The 23,503-nt window shown below is 37.5% G+C and overlaps 1 protein-coding gene across 1 annotated transcript in view; it reads left to right on the top strand.

Annotated features, from left to right (window-relative positions):
• Positions 1-23,503, top strand: part of gfra4a (GDNF family receptor alpha 4a) — a 125,436-nt gene that overhangs the window by 85,070 nt on the left and 16,863 nt on the right. The window contains exons 2-5 of the mRNA XM_055170203.2: positions 15,252-15,530; positions 15,834-15,914; positions 21,339-21,684; positions 22,740-22,849. Of these exons, the coding sequence (XP_055026178.1) occupies positions 15,252-15,530; positions 15,834-15,914; positions 21,339-21,684; positions 22,740-22,849 (816 nt within the window). The remainder of the gene's footprint in view (positions 1-15,251; positions 15,531-15,833; positions 15,915-21,338; positions 21,685-22,739; positions 22,850-23,503) is intronic.

A 23,503-nucleotide genomic window follows, 5' to 3' on the forward strand; every position in this document is an offset into this window, starting at 1 on the left:
GCATTTAAAAGATATTTGAAACTGCTAATACAGTCCTACCTCTAAACCTACACAAACCAGTTAATTAAAATCATATACTGTTATAAAAAAAATCATAAAAGACAGACAAGTGTGATCACAATTATTCATTTATTATGAAATTTCAAAAACAGGGGAGAACCAGGGCGAAAGTAACGCGGGACGAAAGTAACAAATCGATTTTCTTAGAGCCCTGACTATTTGCATTCCTACCTATGACAGCATCTTTAGCACTCAACCCTTGACAGAGCTGACAAATATCACATTATTTCATCATCGTTTTGCACGTGTAGGTCCAGAAAGCTGTTTTTGACCATGATAAAAAAAATTATAATAATAAACTTGATTTTCTATAACGCCTTTAAATTGTACATCTCAAAGTACTGTACAGAAACAATTAAAACAACAAAGATACAGCACACCAAAAAAGATTCAAATTAAAGTGACATTATACACATTAAAAAAAATTAACAACAATAAATCAATTTAACGCTGACCTAAAAAAATGACTTTTAAGCTGAGATTTAAAAATACCAAAATATTTAGTGTGCCTAATCTCAATCGGTATATAATTCCAAAGTTTTGGAGCTAATGAGGAAAAAGCCCTGTCTCCCATTAATCTTAAATGAGTTGAGGGAACAGCTAATGCCCCGCAGCTAATACTGTTGCAAAAAAATTATATTATTCTAATTTAATTTAATTACATTTAATGTTCATACTGTTGAATTTGTTTTTATTCTTAACAATTAAAGTTTGTACTGTCGGGTTGCTTGAAACATTTATTGAAATTGAAATTTAAAATGAAAATGTAATTTAATTATTTTTTGCAAAGATAAACGACAAAATATGTTTGCAGTTACATATTAACAAGGTCATATGCATGTATATGTCAGGACTCTGCCACGAGAATCTTGTTTTATATTTATGTTTTATAGTGATGGCAGGGTTCTGACAGTCTCTTGTTTCATGTGGAGGCTCATGCCTTGTTTATTGTGGCATGTGCCTCTGGTGTCTCGTCTCTAGTCACCGCCCCCCTTGTTCTCCCTGTTAATTATTCATTATTAGTTCATCCCTCGCACCTGTGTTGCCCTCGTTAAGTTTCCCTATTTAATCTCCTCTTGTCTCTTGTCTTGTGCTGGTTCATTGTGATCATTCGTGTCATGTTATGCTGTATGTCATGCTGTTCTTCAGTTTAGTTTTTAGTCTTGTTATTCAAGTTGTGTCAGTGTTTTGTATACCATGTTTTATGTAGTTTTGCCCCCTCGTGGGCTTTTGTTTCATGTAATAAATGTTCAATGTTCACTCCCCGATATCGTTTGCGTATGGGTTCATTCGACCTCAGTTCTTCTCAGTATATTTACTAAAAACAAGTGTAACACTAATCTATCTTGTTGTGTTGTGTTACTTTTGACCCACCTGTGTGTTACTTTTGGCCCAGCTCACAGGGTCAAAAATAACAATGCGCTACTTATGTTCAAAGTGAAATTTTACTGAAGTTATTCAAAAGTTATTAATTCACGATAACGTTAATCCGGCATCCCTCTGTGAAAATTGAAGTACGTAGATAAGGAAAGGAAAAGAATATCGCGGGGCTTCGCGTTACTTGCTCTAGATTACTTGAGGGATTTAATTTCAAGTTGAATATTTTCAACTTGGGCGAAAACGCATTTGAGGCGAATAGCGTGTGTTTTCGTGGCAAACGCACCACCCATATCGTGACATTCGCATCGCCCCACGCGAGGATGCGTCTGATCGTGTCTTTGCATTGACTTTGACTTTGTATGTAATCTACTCACGCAAATCGGTGAACTCGCGTCTAGTGTGAACCCACAGTAACACACACATGATGCAGGCTGGATTTAAACCTGCATCCCTACAAGCACCCACTGGCCAACTCTGACATAAACAAACTGCTCTGTGTGGTTATTAAAATCCTCAAAATGGCTGATTTTGCACAGTTGCATTCATCATTTTCTCATCTTCCTTATAAAAACCTTCACACAACCTTTAAAAATTGCGATAGTTAAATTGAGATACATTACCTTTTTAATCTCCGAGAGGGACACCAGACACTCTTTCGTTCTCTCTCTGTCAGTACACATTTTTGTCTGTGTTTCTCTTTTTCAAACACACAACATACACGCAGGAATTTACTTACTTTCACATCATTGCCAGAGACACAGTTCGGTTGCTCTCTCTGTGGGTGTCCTCAGAGCAGCAGAAAGATTGCCAGCATCCATATCTGACAGATAGAGACAGAGAGATATTGATAGAGCTGGAAAAACAGACCAGCAGAGTTAGTTACATTCAATATTTCCATTATGCATTTTCATGTTTTAAATTCAAAAGGCAGCTAAAGAGACTGAGTCGCCCGCTGAGCAAAATGGAAAGGGGGAGAAAAAGAAATTATAAACTGCATAATATGAAATATAAATACATGCCCTTCCACACAAACACACCTGACAGAACCAATGTGAGATGACTGAGAGTAAGCACATGCTCATGGTGTGGGAGAGAGACGTCAGAGGAACTAATTCTGTCTGCGAGATTATGAAAATTAATGTGATGAAGTACAGACTCGGTACGAGGAAATTAATTTTAATATTTTCCATCTCGCTGACCCTCGTGAGTTCAAGCTGGTGTGTGATAATACTCAAATCACAGTGTTCATCAAAGGCGAGCTGTGGCACCTCCGGCTGATGTTTTGAGCCATTAACTGTGGCCGTTGCTTTTGATCATGAAAATCATAATGTATTTGTTGTAATAAATCATTTTATGGATGATAAGACTGTAACTCACTTTCAAAGCAACTATGATTGCAACTACGTTCTCTGAACAACTCGCATTTCTTCCCATTGAGATGTTATCAGTTCTCCTCTTATTAGCTCTGCACATGTGGACCCACAATTTGGACATAAAAGCTTTGTGTTGCAAACAGTAATAGGGTGATTTTTTCCTTTGTTGTTCCAGTATTTATCATAAGAGGAACTTTAATCTTGTATTTAAAACAAGATAAAGAGAAAAACGTGTGTGTTCTTGGGTGTTTTCACAAATGTCTAATATGAATCAGGCATTCTGATCAGGCGATGTAATCTAATCTCTACTGCAACAGCATTAACAAACACATATCTTCACAGTCTGAACACATTGATTTATATCCAGCTCTCACACAATGAGTGTGTGTGTGTTTATTGAGGGGCATGAAGGGGCTTAAGGAACAAACCAAGCTAAAACCTTTTCACACTGCGAATGGGGGATCTCAGCCATGTCCTGTTTCACTGAGCTGTGGCAACGATAAAACCTTTAATATGATATTTTATTTACACTCACACATACACGTGTATGTCATTAAAATGTGTGCGTACGTGTGTGTGTTGTAAAAACCATGATCTTTTCTTTCTTAAAGGGACACTCCACTTTTTTTGAAAATATGCTAATTTTTCAGGTCCCCTAGAGTTAAACATTTGATTTTTACAGTTTTGGAATCCATTCAGCTGATCTCCGGGTCTGGCGGTACCACTTTTAGCATAGCTTTGCACAATCCATTGAATCTGGTTAGACCATTAGCACTGCGCTAAAAAAAATAACCAAAGAGTTGCGATATTTTTCCTATTTGCCCGAAAATAGTCTCCTGCTATTGAAAGTTACCAAGGGGACTATTTTCAGGTGGTCCGTAATATCATTGCACCTCCTGCAGCCATGTTATGGCAGCAAAGTCTTTGATTATTACGCCAGAATGAGAGTATACCCAGCTAACACACGACGTACTAGTTACGTAATTTATTGGTCATTTTTGGTAATTTCACGACTTACCAGCTGGCAACGTAACTGTTACGTCCTAGGGAGGTAATTTCATTACCATTACAGTACCAAATCACCACGTCGCCAGTACGGCCTCCTTACGTCACAAGATAACCAAGTACTTTTGTTACGTTATAAATTCGTACTATTTTGGTAATTTCATAACTTACTGACAACTAACTGTTACGTTCTAGGGAGGTCATTATTACCATTACAGTACCAAATCACCACGTTGCCAGTATACGTTCTCTACGTCGCAAGATAACCAAGTACGTTCCAGTTAAGTAATAAATTCGTACTATTTTGGTAATTTCATAACTTAATGGCAACGTAACTGTTACATTCCAGGGAGGTAATTTATTTACCTTTACAATTATATAAACATTCATTTCCTTTTCTATTTAGGTTAGCTTATTAAAACTTTTCATTCTCAAAGTTTTCCTTAAATAAGTCAAAATAGATTAAATACACGCAAGCTTTACATGGGAAATAAAAAACAGCATGCGCCTCCCACCCAGCTGAACTCAATCATAGCGCGCAACTATTTTAACATGCTTATTAAGGCTCACAGAGCCTGTCTCGCCCGACAGTATCAACTGCGTTTTATGCTGCACTGACAGGAATGTTCATCTGACAGGAAATTTCGTTTTATCAGGTAAGACACCACTTCACAACAAATAAGACGATTTTTATGAAAACATGTAGATGTTCCTTAACCTTTATTTATTTTATTGTCTTTATTTTAAAGTTTTGTGGGACACGTTTGGTTTTTTGGACTGGTAAAGGTTAGAGCAGCGTTACCCTGGCAACCGGAACATGAGGAGGACAACTCTCTCACTTTCTCCGTCTGACAAAACTACGCCTGCACAATTCAGAAATTACATTTTAAATTATATGGAGAAAGCATTAAAATGTTTATTTCAACATATGTTTATTTTTGTTTATAATGTTCATGTTCAATAAATGAAGTATTCCAACTCTGAGTCTGTCATTCATATGTTATGGCAAGACTTTTAGTTATGGGCAAAAAAGGACAAGTTAAATTAGTTGTACTGCAGATGTCCGCCCAAACAACATTAAATAAAAGATTTAAATTTCTAACTGGTTACCAACATAAAACTTTTAATCCATTACATTGTCACGACGTGCCCACTACAGGCAGATTACGTTGTGAAGTTACGTGCAGGCGACGAATCTAGGAATTTCACTTTTCCGGTCGCCACGATGTAACTCGGTTCGTCGCCACGACGTAAGTTTGGTCATCATATTACGTCGAAGTTACGTAACAGTTACATATTTGTGTTAGCTGAGTAGTTTCTATCCATATCTGCCTAGAAAATCACAACTTTTAATTTTCTGTCTGCCTTAGAACACGATGTCACTACAGAAGAGTCAAGTTTTAAATAGGAAAAATATTGAAACTCTTTGGTTATTTTTTAGCGTGATGTTAATGGTCTAATCAGATTCCATGGATAATGCTAAGCTATGCTAAAAGTGGTACCGCCAGACCCGGAGATCAGCTAAATGGATTCCAAAATGATAAAATCAAATATTTAACTCTAGGGGAGCTGGAAAATTTTCAAAAAAAGTGGAGTGTCCCTTAAAACTCGACGAAGTAAAGGAAACACACATCTACTATTCCTCAATGAGAGCTTTTCCACCTTACACTCTTTGTTCTTGAGAAAATTTCCATGTGCATTACAGTGTCCACTTTTGAGGTATGATAGAGTTTGATTGTGATATACAGCATGTGTCATTTCTATACAACCATCTTTACTGGCTGGAAAATTGTTTTATTTTTTAGACAGTGAAGGATCACTTTGCACGCACACACACAGACGTACACGTCTGCAAACAAACACGTTACCTTGAAAAGATCTATCAAGGCTGTTTGGAGGCTGTGTTTAAAAGTCCCAGTAGTGCCCATCAGACGAAGCTAATTGCTGTTTTCCCAGAGTTTCAGATTGTGCGTTTCTTGTCTGAACCTGGAGAGAGAGGAAGGGCGTTTTATGACAGATTTAGCACCGCCACACTTTTCCGTGTAAATAGAGCTTGTGAGCGAATGTGTCTGAGTGGGTGACAAGCAGCACAGCTCCTCCTAAAACTGACATTGTCCCTTGAGATCTGGACTTACATACTCATACACGCATACTTGTATGCATGAATACATGATAACATGCTGGTAAGTCACCTGTACAGACAGACAAATCAGATGCAAAATTGGAAAGAAAATGCAGTTCTTTCTTGAAAAGATGGAAGTTCAGGTTCTCAAATTGTGAAGTACACAGAGCTGCTTCAAGACACACGACCTACATTGTTGACCTATTTAACAGCACATTCCCTGGCCGGCCACAGGAGACTGGACTCCATTTTGAAGAGGTACCATCCTTGTATGGATTTGTGCCAAGACACATCACGTTACATGTGATCTTGCGAAGGGTTTTATGTTGTAATGGGAGTTCACATATTGGGGTCATATGAAGGTCCTATAATTTATGAAGACCTCTCTCATAATATTCAGCATTCAATTCCAATATCCTTAAGAAAAAGTTTACAGATGACTCATGCTGCTTACAGGGAAATACACAAGTCACTTCTGACACTATTTGCCTATTCTTCAAACAACTATAGAGTAAATCATTCATTAATGAGCGACTCTCTCCACCTAGACCACTGACCCTGATGGGAGCTCGATAATGAGCTCTCCTGTTAGGAAATGAAGCTGCCGTTCTTTAAACAGGATCTCTCAATATTGACATTACCTTCCACGCTGCTTCAGTAACTTTCCTGCATCAATAAACATTATCCAGCTACCCATCTTCGATGTCTCTGTAGTAGTAGTAGTGGTAGTTTTAATTAACAGAGTTAAGCTTTTGCTGGAGATACAGTTGATCTAGTGGTTCACGTCACTTAACTATCACCTCGCCATACTTATTATTATTATTTATGGGCCTTTATATTATATTCAAGTTTATTTTGGCTAGAAGTGGGTTTCTCATATCAGGTCTATGGTTATCCTATAAGCTAAAATGATGGCTATGGCTTGCTGGGACTATATGAAGAAGTTCCATTCAAATCCAAATAAATGTTAAGTACTTATTCTTAACCACTACACTTGGTTCAAGACAACAGAAAAAAATCTCTCTACAGTCACAATGAGACAAATCAAACTGGACTATAGAGCAACCTGCAACCCACATTCTTGAGTTCACACAGGCAAGTGTATGCAACAGGGAGTCAATCTGATTTAAAGGCCAGACTCGTGATTGATCCGTCAGAGAGCTGCTGGAGGATATGATCTGACAGACGTTTCTTTAAGCTTCCCAGTGCATAGCAGAGGGTCAAAAACATTTCAGCTTGCTGCTCACACCATTATAATGAGCACATCTACATTTCATTTAAATCCTTTATCCAATCAATAAACCCACCAAACTAATTCCCCTTGTTTAGAATGAAAGTCTAGTTAATCAGGCAAGAGGCATAAGCCTAGCCACTGCAGTATGGTACTGTACATTTTCAGCATTAAGTTATTGTTTGGTGGGGGGTCCGAAATTGGTACAAGAACTGTTAAGTAAGTTAGAGACGGTCTATCGAAAAATAATGCTCCCAAAGGTGGTAATGGGGCATGGCGTGCAGCGCATATGCATTCTTTTCAAATAATTCAAAGGACCGCAGTCAATTATTCCTCTTAAACCTCGGTTACCACATACATTATTGCTCTGGTATTTATTTTAAAGGTCCCATTCTTTCTGTATTTTTGAAGCTTTGATTGTGTTTACAGTGCGCAATATAACATGTGTTCATGTTTCACTTGTTCAAAAAACACAGTATTTTTTACACAATTTACTTATCTGTATAGCGCTGTTTTCTCTGTACTTAAAGCTCACGTAACACACGCTGTTTCTGCATTTCTGATATTAATCTGGAGTACCTATGGAGTAGTATGACATCCTTTATATCTCTGAAGAGTCTTTAGTTTAATCAGATTTATAAAAGAAAGATTAGCTTTAACGAATCTTTCCGATAACGTACGAAAAGATGAAGAAGGAGGAGTTATAACACGGGAGGAGCGAGTACGAGTCATGCAACACTATACAACACTTATAACGTATGATTCACTACATGTTCGTGTCATTTATATAATATACACGCGCCTATTTCCAACATAAGACAGAAGTCTTACTTACCACGTGTAACTCGTCATGACCCGGTTCTGAAAATCCACCGCATCAAACACACACGCAAAACTCCGCTGCTAATCCGGATAATAAACTATATCCATTGTTTCCATAAGGCTGGATGTCTTCTCCTTACATCCAAAAACACACTTCTTGTTGTGCCATTGTTGACTTTTGAAATTAAACAAAGCTGAGTGGCGTGATAAGCTGTTAGCAAGCTCTAGCGTCTCCCGCTGACTGACGGCTGGGCGGGGTTTTCCGGGGGAAGTTTTCCGGCGGAAGCCCATATAAAGAAGTGATACGTATCGAAAACCCCTGAAACGTCAGTTAGAACCGTAATCGAAAAAAATTTGCCGAAACTTGTACGAACCCTGGCGAAGTGCATTCGGCACAGAAATACTCTGAAACACGCCCAACTGCATTTTTGACACTTTGCCTACACTTTTAGCATGAGGAAACAACTCTATAACTGTGTTAATAAGTCAGAATGCTTGAAATACCATTAAACCCCCCCTTTAAAACTGGCTGATGTCTTCCTTGTTGTATGAAGTCCCTCCTTCAGAAATACGTAACAAGTTCTGATTGCGTAGTTTTAGTGTGTTGTGATTCGATAGCAGCTTAGCTTGCTGTTAGCTTGACTGGCGACTGACGTATTCCTTTGGGCGGAGTTTAGTCAAAAAACTGTTCTAGTGATGTCATTTAACTCTTTCACCGCCATTGACGAGATATCTCGTCAATCAAAAGAAAACGCTTCCCTGCCAATGACAGTATTTCCGGCAACCGCAACTTTTTAAACCCGGAAGTATTGCCCTATGGCAAGTGGCTGCATGTCCATGTCTGTTTTAAAGATCGCTCTGAATGGGATCTCTATGAAAAGTCTGTCACAATGTCCGTGTTTTTGCAGAAACCTACCCATATTCAAAAGCTGATTACAAAAGAATTACTGAAGGTAGGATGAAACCTTTCATTTGGTATATTGTATGTTTATATATTTAAAGAAGAACATTTTCTGGAAGGCATTAAACTTTTGTGAAAATCATGAAAAACGCTGGCGCTGGCTGACAACTTTTTTTAAAAACGCTGGCGGCGAAAGAGTTAAGCAGGAAGTAGAGGGCTGTAGTCCAAACCGGCCATTTGGTGTAGGCTTTGAAAGGAGAATTCTGATAAAGAAAATATATCGCCTAGCAGTAAACTTTGAGCTTTATCATTTTGCAGGTATTATTTATGCTATAATAGCAACATTACACACTAACTAGTGTGTAGCCCCTTATGGAACGGCAGAAATTCCACAAGGGGGCGTATTTGTTCTTCAGACGTTGCACAATAAACGTGACATCCGAATATATTCCTTATAAATCGTGAATGAAAAGTAAGATTCGAACGAATGTCCGTTAGTGAACTAATACATTTATATCGTAATTCGGTCAGAAATGTCAAGATTGTGAGATGAACAAACCGTTTTGGATTAAATGGCTTGGATATTCCATTTCCTTGGACTTTTGGGGATTTATGAACAATTTGTTTTGAGCGCATGTGAACGCGCCGATGACGTATGGTATCTGCTTGAACAGGCTGTGCGGTGGCATTCAAATTACACTTGAGGGTGAGGGACAAAAAGGAAACGTCCGTTCGGACCGAAATCTATGATTGGTTGAACATTTTTTGGTCCTATGCCTTTCGCAGATGACATACATTCCTACAAATACATTTAAACAACTTAACACAGTGATTGCTATCAGGATGTAAGGAGACTTTTAACCAGCATAACTAAAAATGTTTCAGGATCAAATCTGTTACCCTACCTTTAAGTCAGTGATAAGGTTTCAAGGTCAATTGTGAAATATACACAGATACTTTCATTGTTATTGCTACAGAATAGTAATTAAATGTTTGATATGATTCTGTACCTTAATTTACCATGCAGAACATTTTTTGCTTCTGTTATTCTATTAAAAATGTCTCAGAGGACCATGTCTCCGCAACCCACATAAACAAGCGTAGACTTTTACAAGACTACAAATAACCCAATGTTATTATCGCTATCTGTATATTAGGAAAAGGGGAGTGTGCATTGAATGTTGAGTGACGTCGAGGTCCTCTGAGCTACCTATCTCTCTGGGGGACACAGATCTCTCCCACTCGCTCCCTTGCACCATTAGCACATATCTGTGCCGACATGGTTTCTATTCAGGTCTAATTGTGAGGAAGTGTCAGAGAGTTTCATGTAAGTTTCATACCCAAGGGTGTTAGATCTGAGAGTGCTGGTCATAACCTCAACCCCTTACAAGAAGATTTTCATGAAATACACAAGGTAGAGTACTGTGCGAAAGTCTTACGCAATCATGCCACCGTTAGATGTTTTTGTTTTTTAAATGGTATCATATATGATTATTTGTAAGTTTCTTTATTAGGAAACAACCAGAAAATACAATGTGTATTTAGTATTAAAAACAGTATAAAAGTATAAGCTGAAGTGTCAAGTATTTAGGGTAAAACCCCTTCCACTTGAGCAATAGCAGGAAACTGCAGGATCTCTTAAACCTAAATTTAATTAAATCCTAATTTCTAATTCTAATCGAATGACTTCAGGACTTCAGTCTTCTCAAAAAAGCTCAAGATGTGTTTCGTGCCAAGAGAGGTCACACTAAATACTGACTGATGCCAGAAGACGACATTTAGTTCTGAAAATGGTTTTGTTTTTAATTATGTGTACATATTTCCTGTATTTTCTATTTGTATCTTAATAAAAAGAGTGAAAAATAAATATGGATGAACTAGGGGGTGGGCGATAAACCGGTAGACATTATTAACCGGTAGAAATTTGTCAATCGGTAGAGATTTTGGACTATCGTCTCTATCGAGGTTATGCGCCCATGTCATGCCCCTGTGCGCATGGTAACGAAAACGTAACGTTTGTACACGCATTTAAGCACCGTAGTTTTAAAACAAGTTATTTTAAGCCATTGAAACAAACATCAGATCTATATGCGTGCGCTCTTTCTGTGTGTGATGAGCGCGCAAGTCAACCGCTGCTCATTAAGCTTGTGAGCATTTTTCCCGCTTAATTGGCCTTAAATACATATGTGTCAAATTTGCGTCTTTGCAAGTATCCTTATAAACACGAGAAAGTTAACAGCTAAACGAGAAAACGCATGTGTAACAGTATATTGGATCCGGCCTTAAAGGGGAAGTTACCTAATTTTGCTCCTGTTTGTTACCCATGTTTTGATTGAGCTTGAGTTTTGTTTTGTTTTTATCTTTTTTTATGCTTGTATAAGGTTTTTGTGAGAATTATAAACCTTTCTATGGTATGAAAGATTTGAATAACAGAACCTTATTACATAAAAAAGCATATTGTTATTATGATATAAAATGAATCCTATCATGATAGAAGATTTTGGTCATATCGCCCACCCCTAGGATTAACATTAAAACTTTGCTAAAATAGCAAAGCTGGTGGTGGTGGTCTAAGACTTTTGCACAGTACTGTATGAAGACCTCTCATATGATATATCAATATTACTCCTCAATATGACTGACTGTACATTCACATGTGGGGCGTAAGCATTAATGCTTAACGGAAGGCTTGTCTGAAGCGTGGCCAACAGCCAATCACAGTGGCCGCTACATATGCTCCGGTCTTCCATAAACGTAATTGGCTAGCCCTGCCTAGGTTATTTGCATAAGGCGATCTGATTGGCTGACGCACGCATTGCCCCTTGAAAGATTGAGAAATTTTCAAATTTTGCCGCGAGCAATGACACTGATGCGGCGCCGACGGATCCACAATTCAGTTCGGCAACGCATGACGTCACCCATTAAAAGTGAATGGGAAGCGTTAACGCTTACGCACCATGTGAATGCACCGTGATACCTTCACACAAACCTCTGGACACTATTAGATTCCATTTTTTTTTTTTTTTGAGTAATTGGGTCATCCTAAAGTGTTTCATTGTATTATGGGGGAATCTGTAAACCAAAATTGTTATACCAGATCGTGTATGATCAGATGTGCCTCAACATTTTGTGTCCTATCTGTGTTCTCCATGCAGGTATTCCTCTTTTGAAGTGTGTGTGGGTGTTTAATTTTAGCACATGATGGGAGGTGTAAGGCATTGAAACCAATGTGACTGACAAACAAGATGATTTCCCATAATTGCTTTGGGCACAACTGCTTTGATGTAGCAGCTGTACTGCGGCAAGGATCTCAGAATGGCTGCTTGTCAGTCAACTCTTCCAGTAAGAAATAATCAGATTATGACATAATCCATTGAACAGGTTCATCTTCCACACTGGATTAGTCTCTTTTTAGGCACAATGAGATTAGTCATTGTGGTGACACACTTACTTGATTTATGAATTTATCTTAGATGCAAATTCCCTACACAGCATTGAACTTGTCTCATGTTGTCTTCTCTTGTTTTATCTCATCGTGTGCATGTCTCATTTCCCATCTCTTCTCCCATCAATCTGATGGATCTACTGTCAGTAATTTTCGCATTAAGGGGTGGGTTTATCTGAAGCAGACAATACCAGAATAATACACTGGGGTGGGAAAGTGGAATGCCAAAAGATTGTGTAGATACCAGCCAATGAAACTGTTTGAAAGTGCATCAGACAGTCAGTCCAGGGACTTTGGGAAGTGTGTGTGTGGGTGTGCCGTCTGAAGTCGAGACCGTTGTCAATAACACTGTTATTATATTCAACTTCTTTACATGATGATGCGATGACTTAGAGTCAGATATTTGAGATCTTATAAACCACAGATGATGTTTCCTGCATGTTCAATTCTAAACACTACACTTGCCCTACATAAATAAGGTAGCACTCGCATTTCTGTGCAGTCATTGTTTATAGACAGGTGTGAATGTTTTTTACCTGTTAAAATTACTCTGAGGTGCGTTTCAGCTAAACAGATGTTCAAAAGATTATTTTGCCCTTGAGATTTAACATAATGTGCACGATAAGACTATGAATCATTCTCTGCCATTAACTTCTGGTTTAAATAAAAGCTCTTTTGTAATCAAAGAAAGGGCGCAGTTGTTATTTTGTTTTGCTTTGTCTGCTGTAATTGTTCAAGTTATCTGAGGAAGGTTGAACTTGTACTTGGATAAACAATTCTAGCATTCAGGTTGTTTGTCATTTACTCCTGCTGCTCATGCTCCTCTCACTGACCTTCTGAAAACAGTGTGACTCTGAATAAAGAAAGCAGAAGTGGATGAGGTTGACATCTGGTTAGATGTTTAAATCAGTCCTTCTGTCGCCCACATATACACAAATACACTGCTAAACTCTCAGGATTTGTTTATGTATGCTGGATGTAATATACTAATAGCTTGTCTGTGGTAATAAATGTTGCATATAAGTGTTTCTTTAACTTTTGACACTATTATGTCCCAGGGTCCTGATTTTTCAATGTTTTTTTGTTGTTGTGCGCAGGTTATATAACTGTAAAAGTCTTGAATGTTTTGACATCTATTCACTGTGCCATCATCATTTACTTTTTTGAATATATTTTATTGTTGTATACTTATTTGAGATTCAGATTGTAGGCTTTTTAAAATAATTATGTTTAAAACTGCACTCTAAAAATGTCTGGCTGTTTTTAACCCAGGATGGGTAAATATTGGACAGAACAAAGCAGTGTGTTAAAATTACCGGTAATACTTTACTTGAAGGGGTGTTCATAAGACATGTCATGAACATGAAGGTGCATGTTTATTATTAATTGTCATTCGCTCAGTTATGTCATTTTAATGCAAAGATGACATTGTTTGAGATGTCTTTGTTATGACAACTTGACATAAACCAATAACTTGTCATGACAATTTGACATTATAACTTGTCATAAATTTGTCATAAACATGACATAGCAGATTAATTCTCAAACTTAAGAAACTACTTAGCTTTAGCTTCAATATGTACCACTGTAGTTGAGGTCAAGAAAAATATTCATGACGCTGTTATAAAACAACTTGAAAGAGTATTAACACAAATTCCATTTGTATTACTGGTAAAAAGTGGTCAGAAAAATATTCATGAGATAGCCAATATCAAAAGCAGCCACATGACAGTTCAATGTAATGTTAACCCGTAAAGCTAGGTATTGTAAGTTTGATCATTAATCTGCTACAGGTATGTAATTGTTATGACAGATTTATGACAAGTTATAATGTATTGGTTTATGTCAAGTTGTCATAACAAAGGCATCTTAAACAATGTCATCTTTGCATTAAAAATGACATAATTGAGTGAATATTCAGCCCAGTCTCACAAATTTCGTTATATAGTCACGTATTTTTTTATTCTTTTTTCGTGATATTATCACGAATTTCCGTGTTTTTTCGTGATCGTATAAAGAATTGCTGTTTTCGTGTGATTATCACGTATTGGTTACTCAACGGTTTTGTCCTATTCTCTTACCATTGTTGCTTCGCTTTAGGGTTAGTTTTACATAAAATGACATCCCTACCCAAACCCAACTCTAACCCTAACGCCAGGTGACATAAAAGTAAATAAATAAATAAAATAAAATAAAAATCAGAAAAAATAGTATAAACCAATGTATAAAGTGACATTCTAATGCAAGCACCAAATCTAACCCTAAACCGAAGCAACAATGGTTTAAAAATAGGAAAAAGCAGTTGATAATCACACGAAAACAGGAATTTGTTATACGATCACGAAAAAACGCGGAAATTCATGATAATATAACGAAAAAAATCTAAATATTACGTGACTATATCACGAAACCCTGTGAGACTAGGTAGGAATATTACTTAATGACAGTCGTCATAAATGTGCATAAAATCTCTTTTATGTTCATGACACGTTTCATGTCATGATTATGGAGGTGTCATGTCAGTCTTATGCACACCCCTTCAAGTAAAGTATTACCAAATTACCTAATGCTGCGTTGTTGTTACGCAACCATGGGTTGAAACAACCCAACATTGAGTAATTATAACCCAGTGGTTTGTTCTGTCAATATAACCCAATATTTACCCAGCATAGGTTAAAAACTACCCAGCATCTTTGGAGTGTATTACAGTCTAAACATAGTGTGTAACTAATACATGACAAATACATGTTTCTTTAATATTGACTGAGTAAGATCATCTTAAAGATTGAAATCAATGTGAAATCAGTGATTAAAATAAAACTTTCGTGAGCTTGGATTTCCCAGACCGGGTCACATACTGTATTACGCCAGGCTGTATTGTGAATAAAAGGTTGTATATGATCTGTGTGCAGGTGTCCCGCGTTTGGTGTTGGGGAGCAGGTGGGACTGTCTGACTGCGGGGGATTCATGCTCCAGTGACGAAGCGTGCAGCGCGCGCTTGAGAACGCTGCGTCAGTGCGTCGCCGGTGGGGGAAGCGTGAAGCTGGGTCCAGGAGCCCGTAACCACTGCGAGAACGCAGTGACCGCCCTCCTGTCCAGCCCCTTGCATCGATGCCAATGCAAACGGGGTATGAAGAGAGAAAAGAACTGTCTAAGCATCTACTGGAGCCTCAAGCAGTCCATACTGCACGGTGAGCTACGTTATTCCTCATTTATACTCTCGATCTTGTAGTTTTTCATCATAGCACACAAAGCACCCACTCACAAAGTGATGCAATTATAAGTAGCAAAACTCAAACCCACGCTGTCCCCAGAAACCTTTTGAAAAGATGCTAATTAGACGGCACAATTTAATGTGCTAACCGGTTTCGCATTATGGAAACGTTACTTTAAACTGAACTTTTACCTGTGACACTCTCATTAATTCAGAGTCACAAAATACTCTGTTGCCATAGCCACTAAAACCCTGTCCGTCTGTGCGTGTGTGTTTACAGGGCTGAGCCTGGTGGAGAATTACCCCTATGAACCTGTTGAGAGAGACTTCAATTACGTTCGTCTGGCCTCCATTGCTGCAGGTTAGTGATTTGCACAGACAATGTCGATTTACAATGAACATTTGGAAATGATCACAATGATGTTTGTCACTTTTATGCCATGCATTAGCCATATAGAGTTGTTATTAGGGCAGCACTTAACAGCTTACAACAAATCACGACTGCTTTATTTAATGTATTAGGGTATAACATAGTTCAGGTTCATCAGAAATGCTGAAAATAATCAAATGCATTACAGTACTTTTCAACAAAAGGAAAAACTATTTTATATTTCTTTACAACACAAATGAAGATATTTTAAAGAATGTTTGTTACCAACTAGATCTGGAGCACCATTGACTTCCATAGTAGGAAAAAAATAATACTATGGAAGTCAATAGTGCCCCAGATCTATTTTTCAAAATTTCTTCATTTGTATTTAGTAAAAACAAAGACATTTTTACACGTTTGGAACAACTTGTTTGATGACAGAATGTACTTTTTTTGTGAACTATCCCTTTAAAGGCGAGGTGCATGATCTCTGAAAGCCGATTTTGACATTTGAAATCACCTAAACAAACACGCCTACCCCAATAGAATCTGGACCTTCTTTTGATAGACCCGCCCCATACATACGCAACCCAGGCAACAATGTCTGTTAGTAGACACGCCCCTTACTGCTGATTGGCTACAAGTGTGTTTTGGTACTCGGCCCGACTTCCTTTTCCAAAGTGTCTTTCAAAAATCATGCACCCCTCCTTTAAGCCACACTTACAGATGTATGCAAGTCAATGATTGTAACTATGTGGCTTGTATCTTCAAGCAATACAGTAAAGTGCATTACTAGAAAAACTTTGAAAAACATTTTGGGTTGGTGTATAAAACAAATTAGACATCTGGATGTCAAACTTTGATGAAATGTTTCCATGAAAATTTTGAGGCACTTGTTGTTGCTTTGCTAGAGCACCTATTTGACTTTGAGAATAACTTTATATATACACTAAACAGACTCTGTTAAGTACTTAAACTACATTACAAAAATTATTTTGAGGAAAGGTTTGTTTGATTGTTTATACTGTACAGTTTGCTATTTTGTATCAAATGCAGTAGCATTCTTGCAGTGACTAACAAGTGTCCAACAGAGTCTGAATAATTTTTGGGCCCTAGGTATATTAGTTCACAATTGTCAAAGATTGAGATTGATTTTTCTAATCTAATCATGGCCTTTCAGTCTCTCTCCCGTCTCATTATGTTTACTCGAAATAGCAGCAGACCGAGTTTAGAAAGTTTTTGGAGAAGACACATGACTAAAACTGTCAGTTTCTCAGCCTCAGTTTATGGGGTGCTTAAGGCATGAGCTGAATTTTATAGACCCTGAGGGCAGCACATAATGATCCATTTACTCATCTTCTCTCTCTCACACACACAAACACACACACTTGAGTCCAAGCAGGCACACATAAAATAACATTTAAACTCAAGGGGAAAGAACTTAGAGCGATTTCCTCTAAGAAATTAAAGTAATTTGAATGTCGGTCATTCATGCATGACTTTTAATGATGGCTGTTCTCAACTTTCAAATACTTTCAAGTGTTTAGCAAGCTGACTCAGTAGAGACATTGAAAATCAAACAAAGTGTATACACAGATAAGGGAGGGTCTAGAGAGAGAGAGAGAGAGAGAGAGAAAGAGAGATAAACTTTTGTGATCTACAAAAAAAACTGTTGAGAAGCTGAGAAAGAAACTGTGAGATGAATTAATTTCTTTCGTAACAGTATAATGACCTTGCACAAGCTGTTCTACCAGGTTTTCTAGTCTCAAATTAAACAGCCCACTTCTGCAAACATAATTTTTATCTTCTTATGTGGTATTTTAACCATATGAATATTTCAGATGTCAATATTTGGTGATTTAAATATCTATGCAAAGTCTCTGTTAAAGCTTTCAAGCATAAGTTTTCTTTATTTTTCTTAGTTAAGTAAGTGCAAATATCAGAATTCAGTTGTTTCTACCTCAAAAATTTGCATACAAAAATGTTTAATAAAGTAAATATTATTTGTTTCTTTGAATAAACAAATTATTATTTGTTCTCTTCTCCATTTGATGGGTAGCCTATTATTGCTTCTGGTTTTATTGCTACAGAAATTAAACTAATAATTTAACTACAAATGATGTTGTCTCTTTTTTGTCACATTCATACCGCATGTATGTATATTTCCCTCATCTAAAACAGAAAAAAATATTTTTTTATTTTTTTTATGTCTGGACTCTATCATCAGGGGTTTAAGAAAATATAAAAAGATGGTTCAATATGTAATCAATGCTTTCTCTGAGAATTTGCATTTCAAGTTTTGACTGCAAATGTCACATCCATAATAATGCTGGTATGGCTCATATTATATAAACCTTAAAAGATGTTTTTTAGCGTTAAAGTTTATCACTTCAGTTTTAATGTTTTAGACCGTAATAATAGGGTTTCAAAAATATATACCTGTACCATCATAGCTTGTCGAGACAAAGTATCTGCATACAGCAATATGATAAATACCCAGAATATTGACTGAGCATTGATCACAAGCTTTTAAAACCTTTTCATGATTGATGAAGATGCAGTGTTGCCAAAACTTATTTTAAGTATAATCCTAAAAGTATGACCAAAAAAGTGCAGAATGAACGAATGAATGAATCAGGACATTATAAAGGATGTAGAGGATGAAGAGATAAAAACAGATGACAGTAAAGGGGCAGTGGTTAAAAAACTTTATGAGAGAGAGAGAGAGAGAGAGAGAGAGAGAGAGAAGAGTGAAAGAGTGAGCTATACGGAGTGTAATGCTGGCAGGCTCTCTGTGGCCCACATTAGTCTGTTATGAAAAATGAAGCACTAGCAGCATCCAGTCTCAGTTGGGACGCTGCTCGGTGATAGAGACCAGACTCATTCAACTTTCATCCTCTCTCATGTTCTATTCATTATCAGCACACATGGACCATACAGACCTCACATCAACTTAGAGAAATCCGACTCAGATCTTCATTAGGACATGAGAGAAAGAGACAGCGCGTGGCGGCTAAATCCTCATTAGAGCAATGAGCAAGAGCACACCTGCCAAAATGTAATTGTTCTTGCTGGGGCACTACTGAGATTTAATTAGGGGGTTTTAAAAGTAGACTGTATTAATTTATTGTCTGGTACAGGAATGAATTTTATGTGAGATTGTAAGTCATTTTATGCAGATATCAGTGTGGCAGTGATGGTCTATCAGAAAAGACTAGGGAGGCTAAAAACAAAATAAAGAATGCTTTGTTATTTCTGATGTTAAATAAGTAGCTTTCAAATGATGTGTTGCGACAAATGGAAATATTATTATTCGATACTTGTTATAAAACGGAAACTTTAGTATATAAACCATGGTTATTTTGTGGTAACCATAGTTTAACTCATTCCCTGCCAGCCATTTTTTTAAAAGATGCCTGCCAGCATTTTATGTGATTTTCACAAGTTTCACAAAATTCCTTCCAGGAAATGTTTTTTCTAAAAATATATAAACATACAAATATATCAAATGAAAGAACAGACCCTCTGCTTTCAAACAAACAATAAATAAACAAACTACACAGAAAAAAAATGCTTCATACTATCTATATTTTTTCTCTGCTTATAAACTCTTAAAGGATTAGTCCATTTTCTTAAAAAAATCCAGATAATTTACTCACCACCATGTCATCCAAAATGTTGATGTTTATATTTGTTTAGGCGAGAAGAAATTATGTTTTTTGAGGAAAACATTCCAGGATTTTTCTCATTTTAATGGACTTTAATGGACACCAACACGTAACAGTTTTAATGCAGTTTAAAATTGCAGTTTCAACGGAGTTTCAAATGACTCTAAACAATCTCAGACGAGGCATAAGGGTCTTATCTAGCGAAACGATTGTTTTGACAAGAAAAATATGCACTTTTAAACCACAACTTCTCGTCTATCTCCGGTCCTGTGACGCGCCAGCACAACCTCACGTAATTGCGTAATGCCGTGGAAAGGTCACGTGTTACACATATGAAACGCACATTTGTGGCCCATTTTAAACAATAAACTGACACAAAGACATTAATAAGTTTCATTCGACATACAACAACGTCGGAACGGTCCTCTTTCTACACACTTGTAAACATTGGGGCGTACGGTTGTGCATACGTCCTCTGTGACCTCTTGACGTGATGACGTATTACGTGAGGTCGCGCTGGCGCGCCACATAACCGGAGATAGACGAGAATTTGTGGTTTAAAAGTGCATATTTTTTATTTTCTTGTCAAAAATGACAATCGTTTCGCTAGATAAGACTCTTTTGCCTCGTTTGAGATCGTTTAGAATCATTTGAAACTGCAATTTTAAACTGCATTAAAAATAAGTATTGGGGTCCATTAAAGTCCATTAAAATAAGAAAAAATCCTGGAATGTTTTCCTCAAAAAACATAATTTCTTCTCGACTGAACAAAGAACGATATAAAAATGTGGCATGACATGGTGGTGAGTAAATTATCTGGATTTTTTTTTTTTTTATTGACTTATCCTTTAAATATGGATATTTTTCTTTAAAAATACAATTTTTTTAGCAAAAAGCTGAAATAATTGCATTTTGGTGAAGGCATTTTGTTAAAGATCAGATTCAGAATGATTATCAAAACATACACAGAGTTTAAAATTAGTAAATAACATTTGGCTTCAGTTTTTTCATAAATTGGATGTCTAGTTGATAATCGCGGTATTGCAGATTAACATAAAAATTCAGCAGGAACACGTTTTTATCCAAATGTTTTATCTTAATTGACGAGATAACTCGTCAATGGGGGGGGGGGGGGGTTAACTATACAGTAACCATGCTTTTTTGGGTTTAAACTGTAGTAAGACCATAGTTCATGTCTATCATGCTTGATGTCTTTGAAACCATAATTATAAGGGGGAAAACATATAAGACAATAAAACATATTGCAGTCTTTTGATCAGTAGCATTTATATATCAGCTTCCTCAAAAAAAGATTGTATTTGGTGATGTCCTAAAGCTGCAAGCTGTTGCAAGCTAACTTTTGTGCCTATTTTGCCATCTCTGCATTTCTGTTTAAACTGCAAGTCACTTAGCATACTTATATATACCTGAAATAAGCAAAAACTGAAATGTCTCACGAAATCTAACCCAATAGCTCGACTTATAAATCATGCTAAGGAGCCAGTGTGTTAAAAAAATGATTGTTTATGTACTTGCTCAACTGATTTTTGTTTTATTTAAGCAAAGAAGTGCTGGGTTGAAGCTTTAAGATCAATGCATTCGTTTCAGCACTGGACAGCGACTGCAGCCACTACAAGACCTTTTCTTTGCAATCCCATGATGCAACTTTCACTGAATGACAAAGTGTAACTAACACCTTTACACCCTGTAATCACAGGCCCTGTTTCTCTCTGTTCACCAATTTTAGAGTCTGAGGTGGGCATGACAACTGTGAACCGTTGTTTGGATGCTGCCAAAGCCTGTAACGTTGACGAGACGTGTCAGAAGCTACGTACGGAGTACGTGTCGGCGTGCATCGCCCCGTCAGCGCGTGCCGCGCCCTGCAACCGCGCACGCTGCAGCAAAGCACTGAGAAAATTCTTCGACCGCGTGCCGCCGGATTATACACACGAGCTGCTCTTCTGTCCGTGTTCAGACACCGCATGCGCAGAGCGACGGCGCCAGACCATTGTACCCGTGTGCTCATACGAGGAACGGGAAAAACCCAATTGCCTGGCCCAGCTGCGAGTCTGTGAAGCCGACTATGTGTGCAAGTGGGTATTGTGGGTGAAAATGACTTCTATGAAACACAATAAGGTTATTTGAAGAGCCGGAAGATTGAATAAAGTTTTCAGTTGCTGAAGGCCGTATGAAGGGTAGCTCTGAGTTCCTAGTGCTCTGTAGAGAAATATTTAATAGTGCTGTAAGTAGTTTTTCCACTTCAAAAAATTTTACACCTAAAGAAATGAATATTACTGATAGATTTGTTACAAATGAACTACACTTAAGAGCTACTTTGAAGCTATTTAAGCTAATTCTACTCTGGGGTAGTTGAGTATATAAATGAATTTCACGCTTTTAAGAGCAAAAAATAAGACCTCAGGTGCCTACCATACTGTACACTCATTGGGATGATGGTACCCTTTAAAAAGGTCCTAACATGTACATTTAAGTACAAATATCTATTTATTCAGTACCAATATGGACTCTTTAGAGTGTACCACCACACTGTTACTATAAGTGTGACATCTGCAGTCATTTTTGGAGGCTCCCAATAGAGTTGAGTTTGTGTGGATATATTATCTCCTTCTTTACACTTGACAAACACAGAGGACTTCATCTGTCTTGCCAGCACAGCCGCCCTTACACTGACACTAGACATTACACAAGAGGAGATCACTTACAGCCAGTTAGCATAAGAAATCAACAGGGAATCTGGGTAATTCCTCTGAGACAGATCCGCTTCAGTGACAGATCGGTGACCAGAGGATGTGACACGCATGCAAATCACCCCGGCTGGTCACCTCTGCTCTTTCTAATAGCCATGTATCTGGCGGTTCTCCACAAGTCTGAATAGCAGTCTCGTATCTGATTAAAACGAGAGCAAAACGAATGGATCAGGGGCGTGTACAAGTGGGTGAATTGGAACAAGAAGCGAAAATAAGGTTGTGTGGTGGTGCGAAGCATTTCCTAAACAACACAGAGGACAAAACAGAGAGGAATATGTAGTTGTAACTACACTGTTTGTGGCGGTGTGTAGTTTGTGAGTTTGTGTTTGAAGACCTTGCCGACTGGCTGCGTGATGGATGTGCTGTTGTGGTTCCCTCAGGTCTCGGTGGGCTCAGTTCCAGCATGACTGCCAACCCTCCAAGCTTACCGCCAGTGGCTGCCAGCAAGACAATTATGGAGCCTGCCTTGTTGCGTACACCGGCCTGATAGGTAAGAGCCTACCTGGCTTATAGCATACAGCAGTCAGATTAAATTTTTATCTTGCTGAACCTCTGCACTGATTCTGGGAGGAGAAGACCACTGTATCATAACTAGGGTTGGGTATCTTTTTATTTTTAGTGATTCCGATTTTGATGCCAACTCTGCTTATCGAATCCGGTTCTTATCGATTCCTGGTTCCGAAGAGAAAAAATATTTTTTTCTCGATACCCAACCCTAATCATCACTCACATTTTTGAAAGTGTATTAATTTTTAATCAATAATGCATATGACATAAACATTAAAGTTTATTTCGTGTAAAAAAAATAAGAATTTTCTGTGTATAGGACACAAAAGTGAATTATTTTACAATGCTCGTCTCCTTTCAGTGAAACATATTAAGAACGGGTGCTCCAAAAATAAAACAATACAAGTTGTCCACATGACCTGTATGCTATATTATAAGTCTTCCAAAAGCATATCATAACTATGTGAGCTACAGATACGGTAGAAATGTATGTTTTGATCCTGAGTTTTTGCAGTGGTCCTTTAAAGAAGATGAATTAAGAGACACAAGAGTCTACTACTGTATACTACTCTAAACCATTTTAATGAAGATGTGTTTTATCCTCTTTAATGTACTGCCTCTACAGTTATCAAAGCAT

The sequence above is a fragment of the Misgurnus anguillicaudatus genome, chromosome 11 (genome assembly GCF_027580225.2).
Source record: "Misgurnus anguillicaudatus chromosome 11, ASM2758022v2, whole genome shotgun sequence".
NCBI classification, from domain to species: domain Eukaryota; kingdom Metazoa; phylum Chordata; class Actinopteri; order Cypriniformes; family Cobitidae; genus Misgurnus; species Misgurnus anguillicaudatus.